The sequence below is a fragment of the Tribolium madens genome, unplaced genomic scaffold (assembly GCF_015345945.1).
Source record: "Tribolium madens isolate multiple individuals breed KSU strain unplaced genomic scaffold, Tmad_KSU_1.1 Scaffold_91;HRSCAF=231;Tcas5.2_LG7, whole genome shotgun sequence".
NCBI lineage: Eukaryota > Metazoa > Arthropoda > Insecta > Coleoptera > Tenebrionidae > Tribolium > Tribolium madens.
This window is the reverse complement of record NW_025401063.1, coordinates 4,238,443-4,251,007: the sequence shown is the minus strand read 5'-3', so window position 1 is coordinate 4,251,007 and position 12,565 is coordinate 4,238,443. Positions and strand designations below refer to the sequence as shown.

At 29.3% G+C, this 12,565-nt stretch overlaps 2 protein-coding genes across 5 annotated transcripts in view; one reads left to right on the top strand and one right to left on the bottom strand.

Annotated features, from left to right (window-relative positions):
- Nucleotides 1-8,446, top strand: part of LOC123011473 (neuropilin and tolloid-like protein 2) — a 149,934-nt gene extending 141,488 nt beyond the window's left edge. For all 4 annotated transcript variants that reach the window (XM_044408917.1, XM_044408918.1, XM_044408916.1 and 1 more), the window contains 2 exons: nucleotides 1,301-1,558; nucleotides 7,685-8,446. In XM_044408917.1, the coding sequence (XP_044264852.1) occupies nucleotides 1,301-1,558; nucleotides 7,685-7,972 (546 nt within the window). In that variant the 3' untranslated portion in view covers nucleotides 7,973-8,446. The remainder of the gene's footprint in view (nucleotides 1-1,300; nucleotides 1,559-7,684) is intronic.
- Nucleotides 8,447-10,800: 2,354 nt separating this feature from the next.
- Nucleotides 10,801-12,565, bottom strand: part of LOC123011880 (5-oxoprolinase) — a 36,075-nt gene continuing 34,310 nt past the window's right edge. Inside the window, exon 11 of the mRNA XM_044409584.1 lies at nucleotides 10,801-11,069. Coding sequence (XP_044265519.1) covers nucleotides 10,914-11,069 — 156 coding nt within the window. The 3' untranslated portion in view covers nucleotides 10,801-10,913. The remainder of the gene's footprint in view (nucleotides 11,070-12,565) is intronic.

Below are 12,565 nucleotides of genomic sequence, written 5' to 3'. Positions count from 1 at the left end.
TAGCATGAATCGAGCATTTTTCAAATTCAGGAAATAACAAAAACTCCCTGTAAAAACTGCTCTTCTTAAATCAATATCTTTTTAGCTAATGTATTGAAAAAATCAAAGCATTATAAAAGTATCTAACAAATTTTTGCCAAATAAAAGAAAAATTAATTTGCATAGTACAACAGTTTTTGTAGTTGCTAGATTTATTTAATTTTTTGTTTGTATTTCATTTCACGTGTTTTATTTGTGGAAATATTGAAAAACAATTATGTTAGTACAGTAGAATAAATTGGTTTTCAATTACATATAAATTTGAATTTTGTAAAATATTTGTCTGCATTATTTAATTTAATTTAATTTATATTAGCTAGCCACAATGAAAGATAGTTTTCAACTGAAAAATTCGAAACATTGTTTGAAATATTCTGGCTGAAAGTTATGGCATAAAATGTTTTTAATGTCATCTTTCATAATTTTTTTATCATTTATTGCCCAATATTCCTTCACATTTCCTAGTTTTGTTCTCTGAAAACGCTACATTTTCCAAATTACCTGGCGGTAAGCTCGTTAAAATTACACTCGTTGCAGTTTCAGCAAATTTAATAACTTTCCACTTGCATGACACTTATTACTGTGAAAATTTTGATGTTGGGGAAAAATACACTACATGTTTCCAGTTTTCAGGCGTAAATCGTCTCTGAATTTAAAATTTATCGCACAATGGAGAATTTGTCTTTTCAGCCAGACTGAAATAATGTACCAAATACGCCTCTATGAGATTCTCAGATCACCATTTGTTACACGGCGTCGATTGAACGGTGTGCTTCCAGAAAACTATTTGTTCTGAACGAAGACGATACCCACACCTCTGCTCTAGATGGCGTGTCAGCTTATGAAATATTGCTAACTGCCTTCGAGCCCTTATTGATTGTTTGACAGCTGATATYTACCTTAAACGAGGTCTCAGATTTTATCTTTGGGTAGTTGTTGKGCTGTAAAATAGGTTTTYTCTGACTGACATAAACAGACATTGYATTAAAATAAATACAAAAGTTTTCTTGGGCCATGAGTGAAGTACCCGGATCCAAGATAAATATAAGCGTTCCAGTGAGATAAATTGCTCATAAAATGATCATTTATTCAGGACGTGCCTGTACATAAATTGCCGGGAAGCTGAAATGGAATACATAACTTTGGCCCGTAACCATAATTAGGTGTCTGAAGTCGGCACAATGTTTCAGTGTGCTTTTTTCAGCTGCGCATCTTGATTAGAGTAGTTTAATCAAGCGGCCACCCTTGTTTGCATTCGCAGGAGTACATTCGTCAAAGCAGGGAGCAGCAACTCAACGAGTTGGACAAACAAGAGCCGTCGGAAAAGAAACTGGCCAAATCGGTATCCAGGTCGCGTTCCAACAGCTCGCCCTCGATGAATTCGGGCCACTTTGACGCGGCCAACGCCGCCACCACCCCCTGCTACGTACCCGGAGGCGAGCTTTTGCCCATCCTCGTACGCAACGAGCGCAGCATGAGTCCGCCCAACGGCGATGCTTATCACACCAACATATACACGGCAAGTGGTTTTACTAGCTATGTTGCTTCGAAAATCGAAATTTTTGGCAATTTGCAAACAACTTAAATTCCGGAATCCCGGAGTTGCAGCACGCAGTCAATTTATTAACGACATTGAATAAAATACTTTTGAGACAGTTTGAAAAAAATGTCAAAACAAACTATTGCTTTTATCCGCAAACGTCATAAAAGTGACCACTTTTATGACTAAATGTCACAAGTAAAAGTTTTACTTTCCGACATAGAGTAAAAATTTTATTTTTCTCAGCTGAGTTATTACAATATGTATATAATATATTATTACAAAAAATATATATTGTACAGGGTGCTGCATTTTGGATGTCCGAATAGGGAATCTCCGAAACTAAGAGGTTTAGCCAAAAACGAGTGATACATTCTGGGGCTCATTTTTTGAGAAAATAATATTGGTTAAAACCGCATCCCGCTATCGTCTTTTGTTTTAAAAAAAATTAAGTTTTAAAAATTATATCTTCGTTATTATAGAAGATACGGATTTGAAAAAAAGACATTATACAGGCACTTTTTTACGAGGAATTTAATAATGTAGTTAACAATTCTTTTCAAGTGTTAGTTTAGCCGTAATGAGATAAACTTGTATTTTTTTAAATGGAAATCATAGGCGGCTATGGCAATTTTGAAAAGCTTATTTTTTTCTGATCTAAAAAATATATATTTGTAACAAAATATTTTTTTATAACTATACTTAAAAAGTGAAATACATATTTTGTGTGATAACAGTTGGCCATGGAAAAACTATTTCACTCCAAATGTGTAAATAATAATCAATAAGAGTTTTGTGAACTGTAAAATAGATGAAAAAATAGATAAAATTATAAAGATTTAAAAGATACAATACGGTAGAAGCATTGAACAAATATCTGAGCGCCTCAGAACAAAATTATTACATATTTCTAAAAAATCAAAAAATTGGAAAAACAAATGTGTCAACAGTCAACACAATTACAAAAAACATTTTTTTGATGATCTAATGGAGGTAGGAAAACGTTCCACTTAGACGGAATTTGGGTATTTGAATAGCCATATCGTCATTTTTGTGTCATATAAAATTATATAATATTATTGAATTATTATATATAATATTTTATTGAAGAATTAAAGCGGCTTTTTTTACAACACTCTATGTATCACTAGAAGTTGCAATGGTAATGTTAGCTTGTTTAAAAACAAAGAAGAAATGTTATTAGTCGCCAATAAGTTGATTTACAATTTATTTTGCATCTTTTTCATCACTTAGTACTTAGAAAACTCTTTCATTAGTGACACTGGTTGAATATAATTTAGTTTAAATCCTTTTAGTTGAAGATGCAACATTTTTTCATGGCCAACTGCGAACAAAAATCAAAGATAATTTTTTGCTAAAAATGTATTATAATAATTTGTTACAAATATATATTTTTTAGATAAGAGAAAAACAAGCTTTTTAAAAATGACATAGCCATCTATGATTCCCATTTAAAAAAATACAAGTTTATTTTATTACGTCTAAACAAACAACTGAAAAAAATTGTTAACTACATTATTAAATTCTACGTAAAAAAGTGCCTGTATAACGTCTTTATTTCAAATCTCTATCTTCTATAATAACGAAGATGTGAATTTTTTTAGATTTCGCTAAAATGTTAATTTTTGTCTATAAGTCGAAAACAAAAGACGTTAGCGAGATGCGGTTTTAATCAATATTATTTTCTCAAAAAATGAGCCCCAGAATGTTATACTCGTTTTTGGCTAAACCTCTTAGTTTCGGAGATTCCTTATTCGGACATCCAAAATGCAGCACCCTGTACAGGGTTATTATTTTAGGGCCTATTTTAGAAACTTTCTAACTTCTAATGCAGATAGAAATTTGAAATTTTGTACACAACCCAAATCTCAGTTCAGCTAAATTATTTTAATTATTAAATATAATATATATAATATATAAATTATTATAATAGCTGAACTTCCGGAACTACGAGAAGTTGATTAACTATGAAAATAAAAAACATGTTTTTCGTGATTATTTCAAAAACTGTAAGAGATGGGTATAGGACATCATTTTCAAAAAATCATACTAGCCTTACAATTTGACAGTTGACAATTTTGAAAATTTTAGAAAACTCCTCGAATCTTCGGTTATCAAATGCAAAAAAAATATTCATCACTTATCGCAAAGGGTTCAAAAAATTGACATATATCAAACACTATGACAGATAGTAGTAACAACTATGTATATTTTACTCAGTTTGAAAAGGAGAATTCAAAAATGCAATAAAAATAAGTGGTTACCATTTAAAATTTCAAAATTGGCGACAATTTCGCGTAGTTCCATTTTGAAAATAATTTAATTGAACTTAGACTGGTCGATTTGGGTTGTGTACAGAATTTCAAATTCCTATGTGCATTAGAAGTTAAAAAATTTCTAATGTAGGCCCTGAAAGAATCACCCTGTGTACAAAATAAACGTTCAGCTTCGCCACATAAACTATAACATTTACTCCAAATGACATGATATACTATTTACAAAATTGAGGTTTTTAGACATTTCGTCGTAAGAAAATCGTAATCGTAGAAGTTCAAAAATCAAATTTTATGTTTATTTCAATCAAATCACACATACTCGTATTTAAAAAGAATCAATAGATTATGAAAAAAAAGCGTGTTTTTTTTGAGATGTCTGTGGTATTTAATGGCAGCCCGGCAACTACAGACCAAGCAAATTAATTAATTTTTTATTTCTGTTTATTTATTATTAAAAAATAAGCCGTATTGCTAAATTTATTAATTAAGTATTAGTCATGTATCAATACAAACAAAACAAAAAGCAAATTAAATAACTTGGCTTTCAAACATTTTGTTTTTTCAATATTTTTACCATGTTTTGTCATTAAAATTGAATTTTGTTCACAAATTACTCGAATGCGATTAAAGTATAAATTTGTTTAAAACGAGGATTTTTTTGATTATACGTATAAACGYCACTTTTACTCTTAGGAATAAAAGTTTTTTAATGCCACTGGAGTAAAAGTGAATCTTTAACACAATATGCCACTTCTTTGACGTTTAACGAAAATGCATGTTCTGCAACTAATAAAATACTCATAAAAAACGGATGTTTTTCTCTTAAAACTCAATTTTCAAACTGTGATAAATTCTGGAATTCCGGTGTTGTAATTTAAGAAGTTAATTTTTCAAATATACTGTTCCACAAAAATTAAGGCAATGTGCTATAAATAATTAAATTAATAAATTATTAAAAAAAAATTATCAATTTAAAGTAAGATAAAGATATCTTTTTACTTTTTTGTTTAGAAGAATAAAATTTGTTTGTGGTAAAAATAATGCGACTTTCTTAATTTTATGGAGCAGTTTAAAGTTTACAAAAAAGTGAGCCTGAACACAATTTGAGACAATTTTAAGACAATTTGAGAAAAAGTGTTGAACTGAGCTTTTTAGACGTTAATAAATCGCAACAATATCCTAACTGTAATTTAATAAGAGCTTAAAAAATATGTATAAGTAGATACTGAAAAATTGGATTATTTATATGTTTCTTATTTCATTTCAGTTCATATTTACATATTCAAAGAGAATAAATAAGTATAGAATTTTTCATTCAAAAATAATTTTTATGTTCTCCAGCTCATAAAATATTTGATTTTTGAAATGTCGATTTAAATACAGTTTTTCTGCTAATGTCACAAAAGTGACTATTTTTAGGCCTAAATGTCACAAGTTTTTTTCTCACTACTTTCGGGAAAATAAACGTTCCGTTTTGCCACATAAACTATCACTTTTACACCTAATGACTTTCAAAAGCAATAATCGAAAAATGCATAAAATAATCTCAAGACTGAAAAAAGTGAGTATTTTAAAAATTGATTTTTCTCATAACTGAGATTTTAGACGTTAGATCAGAGAAAAAATGTTTTTTTGAGCTCAAAAAAAACACATTTGGAAACTTAAAAACTGTTCTTTCTTTACATTCAGTTCATACAAATTTAAAATCTGAATTTACCATTCATTCGTTTAAAGACAGTTTTTTGTACTTTTAAGACTTTGACAACCTAAACATGCATAAAATAATCGAGAAATACATTTAAAAAAATCAGGATTCTTTTTTCGGTGACATTTCCAGATTACGCACAATGACAAATGTCAGTTTGAGTTGAATTTTCCAACGCTTTCATGAATAACACTGCCACGTGTCGCAAAATTCCCTTTTAATAATTTTCTTTTTTTTAAGTGCAGAATAAAAAATAGTATAAAACACTTGTTAGAAAAAGTCACTCATGCAATTGTTTGTTCTTGCCTTTTGCAACTCGTATAGTCTAATATAATACACTATTACTTTCTTAAAACTGCAAAATACCAAAAATGCATGAAATAATCTTGAAATATGTTTTGGAGAAAAGTGTAAAAAATAAAAATTGTTATACTCCAATTCATTATTTATTTAGTGGTTTCTTGTAAACTTAAAATTTGGTTCAATAATGACTAGTAGTTATGAAGTATTTTTTCCTTTTGAAATATTTCATGTTGTTTTTCTTAATTTTTTAATAGTATATTAAAGAACAAGTTTTATAAGGGTTGATTTGGCGCACGAATTCCAAGTTCTATGGGATGAGTGCGCCAATGCCATTATAAAACGAGTATTTTATGCTATTTTTTCTAATTTGCGCCCCCTTTTTTCTTATTTTAATTAAAAAATATATATTTTTGTCGCCTAGAGAATTTTGTGTTAGTTGGTATCGGTTGGTAACATTCGGCGCCCACCTGTCATTTCTACCGTCTGTCATTAAAAATAAAATTTACAAATTATTAGTTATTAGTGTTACAACATAATAATATTAAATAAAATATGAGAAACAGAATTTAGTTTGCATTCCGCCCGAAATTCGCGAAATTGCCGAAGCAACATTGCAAAATTTGTTACCTGACAAGTCAGAAGCGGCATCCAAAAACTAAATAACCCTAAATTCATTAAACTACAGTGTGCTTTTATAGATAGCCATAAACGACTCCTACTGGAGACGTTAATAAACATATTATAAACGCAAATTAGAAAAAAACATATTTAAAAATGTTAAAACATATCACTTACACAAGCCGATGATATAAAAATTGTCGAAAATGTCAATATTGATTTTTATAGTTTTTCAGGTGCTAAATATTGAAAAAAAAAAGAAAAAAAGACAATTTCGACATTCAGTAGAAAAGTACAGTAATAGTATATTTTGTTCTTAGAAATAAAAGTAAAAGTTTATGGGGCGAAGCTAAACGTTTATAAATAATTCAGGTGAGCCACATAAACTATTTTATCCACAAACAAATTCATTTCGAGAGTAAAGAGCAACACTATAATTAGCAAGTAAATGAATTTAACTATAGTGCATGACTAGCGCAGATAGTAGTGCAATGCTGATAAAAGTAAAAACGTTTAGATTTTAGCTTTTTGCTTGAAAAGTAAAACTTTTACTTGTTTCATTTAGTCATAAAAAGGTCACTTTTACGGCGTTTACGGATAAAATATTTTTTTTATAACAATACATACATACTTTTGGTTTATTAAATAATAATTTTAGGTGTGTTAACACTTCCTCAACAAGTTTACAAATTGAAAATCGGAAAAAGCACAAAGACTTGTAGATTTTTTGTATCGGAAGTTTTCTTGAGTCTCATAAAATTGCATTTTGTGTCATTTTTAGGCCTAAATGTCACAAGTTTTTTTCTCACTACTTTCGGGAAAATAAACGTTCCGCTTTGCCACATAAACTATCACTTTTACTCCTAATGACTTTCAAAAGTAGTAAACGAAAAATGCATAAAATAATCTCAAGACTGAAAAAAGTGAGTATTTTAAAAATAGATTTTTCTCATAACTGAGCTTTTAGACGTTAGATCACAACGTTTACGGATAAAATATTTTTTTTATAACAATACTTACATACTTTTGGTTTATTAAATAATTATTTTAGGTGTGTTAACACTTCCTCAACAAGTTTACAAATTGAAAATCGGAAAAAGCACAAAGACTTGTAGATTTTTTGTATCGGAAGTTTTCTTGAGTCTCATAAAATTGCATTTTGTGTCATTGTTTGTGTTCCAGGTGGACAACGAGCCGCTGCCCGAGATGTGCGACAGCGCGTGCCAAACCCGCGAGAGCCTCTTCACGACGCAGGGCTACAGCTCGGGCAACAGCACGCCGAACCACAGCGTCCATACCAACTCGCCGCCGGCGCCGTTCAGCACCTTCGGCTACAAGAAGGACGCCAAGTTCAAGGCCGAGGCCAAGATCGAAGTGGCGTCGAAGAGGTCCAGCAAGTTCGAGGACAAGCGACGCCCCTACAGCGTCCAAACGACCAAATCGGCCCCCGACGTCATCGTCACGCACTGACAGTTGTCGAAGGCCGAGTGGGAGCCGTACAAACGGCGCCACCCCCGGCATTTCCTGAGGACGACGGACAAACCCCTCCACAAAGACCGAAACGTCGACACGCAGACTTACGACGCCGATTTCGGGACGTGATATCCGTGGGTGCGGGACCTCCGCGAGTGCAACTATTGTGATTTGGTTCTTTTGGTTCAGGTGGACCATAAAAAGCTCGGTTCTCATTTTCAATCTACAGAGTGTTTTACAAACTATGTGTCTTCCACTTTATTTCCTCTTCTAGTCGTTTTTAGTCAAAAATCTGTATTTTTGTAAAGTAAAAAACTAGTTCATTTTCAACACCTTGTAAAACACTCTGTATAAATTAATTTACTCAAAATCTCTCCATCATTTACTTGCCTTTCCTGTTAAAGTTTATAACTGAGTTGATTTTGTCAGTTTTGATGAATTTTATTCATAGACTAAATAAATTGATATGTCTTTAAACTTGTCTAAATAATTCTCGTCTCCCCTTCAAAATTGTAAAAATTACCAATTTTGCAAAACTTTAGGTAATAGGAAAAATTGAGCAAAAAATGAAAAACTAAAAAATCATCGTAACAAGAATAAAAGTTTCTTATGTTTTGAGTTATATAGTTTTCAAATTTTGTTTCCTGAAATGTACAACAAACATAAAGTTCTGAAACTAAAGATTTTGAAACCATCTTAAAATAAACAAGTTTCTAGTTTCGCAAAATTTTGGGTAGTGGAAGAAATTGAGCAAATAAAAATGTTCGTAACAAGCATCAAAGCTTATTATGTTTTGAGTTAAAGTTTTAACATTTTAGTAAAATTTAAGCCTCAAATGTGCAACAAACAGAAACATCTTAAATTGACGTACTAAAACTAAAGGTTCTGAAACCATCATAAAATAAAGAAATGTACGTTGAAAAATCTTAGTTTTTTGTAAAAAAATAAAGACTCCGTCATAAAAAGGTTCTAGTTTCGCAAAATTTTAGGTAATAGGAGTAAAATTTGAGTAAAAAATGAACAAGTTAAAAAAATATTCATAGAAAAAATGAAAGCTTATATTTTGAGTTAAAGTTTTCAAATTATAGTTAAATTAAATTCTTAAATGCACAACAAACAAAAACAACTAAAGTTGATGTTCTAACACGAAAGATTCTGAAACCATTGTAAAATAAAAAAATTGAACTAAAAATTGTATTAGTTTTTATAAAAAAGCAAATACACAAAAAATTTCTAGTTACGCAAAATTTTAGATTATAGCAAAAATTAAGCAAAAAATGAATTAAAATTTAATTAAAAAATATTCGTAACAAGAATAAAAGTTTATGTTTATTCAAATTTTATAACTGAGTTGATTTCGTCAGCTTTGAAAAATTTTTTTCATAGACTAAATAAATTTATGTCTTTAAACTGCCCTAAATAATTCTCGACTGTCCTTCAAAAATTAGTAACTGCCATACATTGTAGAAATTGTGAAAACTACTAATTTTGCAAACTTTTACGTAATAGAAAAAATTGAGCAAAAAATTAAAAACTCTAAAAAATAATCGTAAGAAGAATGAATGTGTGTTATGTTTTGAGTTAAAGTTTTGCAAATTTTATATTAAATTAAATACAGAAATGTACAACAAACAGAAACTTCTAAAGTTGATGTTCGAAACTAAAGATTTTGAAACCATCTTAAAATAAAAAAGTTTCTAGTTTCGCAAAATTTTGGGTAGCAGAAGAAATTGAGCAAATAAAAATATTCGTAACAAAAATCAAGGTTTGAAACCATTATAAAATAAAGAAATTTACGTTGAAAATATTAGTTTTTTGTGAAAAAAAGGTTCTAGTTTCGCAAAATTTTAGGTAATAGGAGAATATGAGTAAAAAATGAAAGAAGAAAGAAGTTTAAAAAATTTTCGTAACAAAAATGAAAGCTTGTTATATTTTGAGTTAAATTAAATTCTTAAATGTACAACAAACAAAAACAACTATAAATTTGATGTTCTAAAACGAAAGATTCTTAAACCATTTTAAAATAAAAACATTGAACCAAAAATATTAGTCTTTTTAAAAAAACAAATACATGAAAAATTTCTGGTTTCGCAAAACTTTAGATAATAGCAGAATTTGAGCCAAAAATGAACAGATTAAAAAGATTCGTAACAAGATTAAAAGTTTTCAGTCATAGTTTTCAAATTTTAGTTAAATTAAATCCTCAAATGTACAACAAACAAAACTCCTAAAGTTGATGTTCTGAAATTAAAGATTCTGAAACGATCTTAAAACAAACAAAAAATACGTTGAACATATTAGTTTTTTGTTAAAAAATATAAACATGAAAAATTTGTGGTTTCACAAAATTAAGTTAACGTTCTGAAACTAGATTTTGAAACCATTTTAAAATAAAAAATTTAAACTGAAAATATTAGGCTTTTTTTAAAAAACAAATACATGAGGAGTTTCTAGTTCCGCAAAATTTTAGGTAAGAGAAATTGAGCAACAAAAAATATTCGTAAGTTTGTTATGTTTTCAGTTATGGTTTTCAAATTTTATAACTGAGTTGATTTTGTTAGTTTTGAAAAAATTTATTCATAGACTAAATAAATTGATATGTCTAAATTCTCGTCTCCCCTTCAAAAATTAGTAACTGCCACAATGTAAAAATTGTGGATATATCCCGCAAATAAATCATGGCACGAAATCCGTTTGTCATAAATAAGAAAAGTTACGACAATTCTCATAAAGTCGAGCGAGTGAGTAAAAACAAAACAACGTGAAGTCGCTGGGGGATTTTCTACAACAAAAACCAATAAAAGTGGAAGAGAAATGCAACGTAATTAGAAGGAAATTCGGCAACCATTTATTTAAACTCTCTAATAGGTTAACAAAGTTTGAGAAAAAGCTCTAGTTAAGATTCGGCCGCAGTCGCGAGTAACAAATCAAGAGGGATTTACACGCTTTCTTGGCCTTGACGGTACTCGAAAACGCTTCCCCGCTCGACGAAAGTCCCAAGAGAAGCGTTAGTTCTGGTGTTCCCCGAGTACTGGAATGCGTCCTGGTCGCTGCCGTAACCTCCGCCACCCGGCGTGTGCAGCTGGAAGACGTCCTGGAAATGAAAAAGTGTTAAAATCGCATTCGAGACATGAATAGTCAGTTAAGAAGTGCTTAAAACTTGCATTTTGAAGTTTCAGTAAGAAATAATTGGCTAAAACACTGCGCAACTTTTGTGTAGTACCTAGACAGTTTCACTTTAAACATTTCATTAAAAAGTTTTATCTAATCTTCTGCAATTGTTGGAAAGAAAAATATTCGGAACAAGAATGAAAGTTTGTTGTTTTGAGTTAAAGTTTTCAAATTTTAGTTAAATTAAATCCTCAAATGTACAACAAACAGAAACTTCTAGAGTTGATGCTCTAAAAGTCTAAACTAAAGATTTTGAAACCATCTTAAAATAAAAAAGTAAAAATTGTGTTTTGTTACACGAAAAGTTTCTAATTTCGCAAGAAACTGAGCAAAAAATGAACAAGTGTAAAAAATAACGCAACAAGAATGAAAGTATGTTATGTTTTGAGTTAAAATTTTCAAATTTTAGTTAAATTAAATYCTCAAATGTACAACAAACAGAAACTTCAAAAGAAATCTAAGTTGAAAATTATCGTCTATTTAAAAAAAAAGAACATGAAAAATTATCAATTTTGCAAAATTTTAGCTAATAGGAAGAATTGAGCAAAAAAATAAAAACTCTAAAAAATAATCCCAACAAGCATGAAAGTTTGTTATGTTTTGAGTTATAGTTTTCAAATTTTAGTTAAATTAAATGCTGAAATGTCCAACAAATAAAAACTTCTAAAGTTGATGTTCTGAAACTAAAGATTTTAAAACCATCTTCAAATAAAAAAGTTCTAGTTTCGCATAATTTTAGATAGTAAAAGAAATTAAGCAAATAAAAATATTCGTAACAAGAAAGCTGGTTGTTTTGAGTTAAAGTTTTCAAATTTTAGTTAAATTAAACCCTCAAATGTACAACAAACAAAAACTTCTAGAGTTGATGCTCTGAAACTAAAGATTTTAAAACCATCTTAAAATAAAAATAAATTAAAATATTAGTGTTTTGTTACAAAATAAATAAAAAGTTATATCAATGAAATAAAGTTATAATAACTGAAAAGTTTCTAATTTCGCAAGAAACTGAGCAAAAAATGAACAACTCTAAAAAATAACGCAACAAGAAAGAAAGAGTTTGTTATGTTTTATAGAGAGTTTTTTATAGAGTTATAGTTTTCAAATTTTACTTAAATTAAATCCTGAAATATACAACAAACGGAAACTTCGAATGTTGATGTTGTGAAACTAACGATTTTGAAACTATCTTAAAATAAAAAAGTTTTTAGTTTTACAAAATTTTAGGTAGTAGAAAAAAATTGAGCAAATAAACATATTCGTAACAAGAATCAAAACTTGTTATGTTTTAAGTTAAAGATTTCACATTTCAGTAAAATGTAATCCTCAAATGTACAACAAACAGAAACATCTAAAATTTATGTTCTAAAACTAAAGGTTCTGAAACCATCATAAAATAAATAAATTTACATTGAAAATATT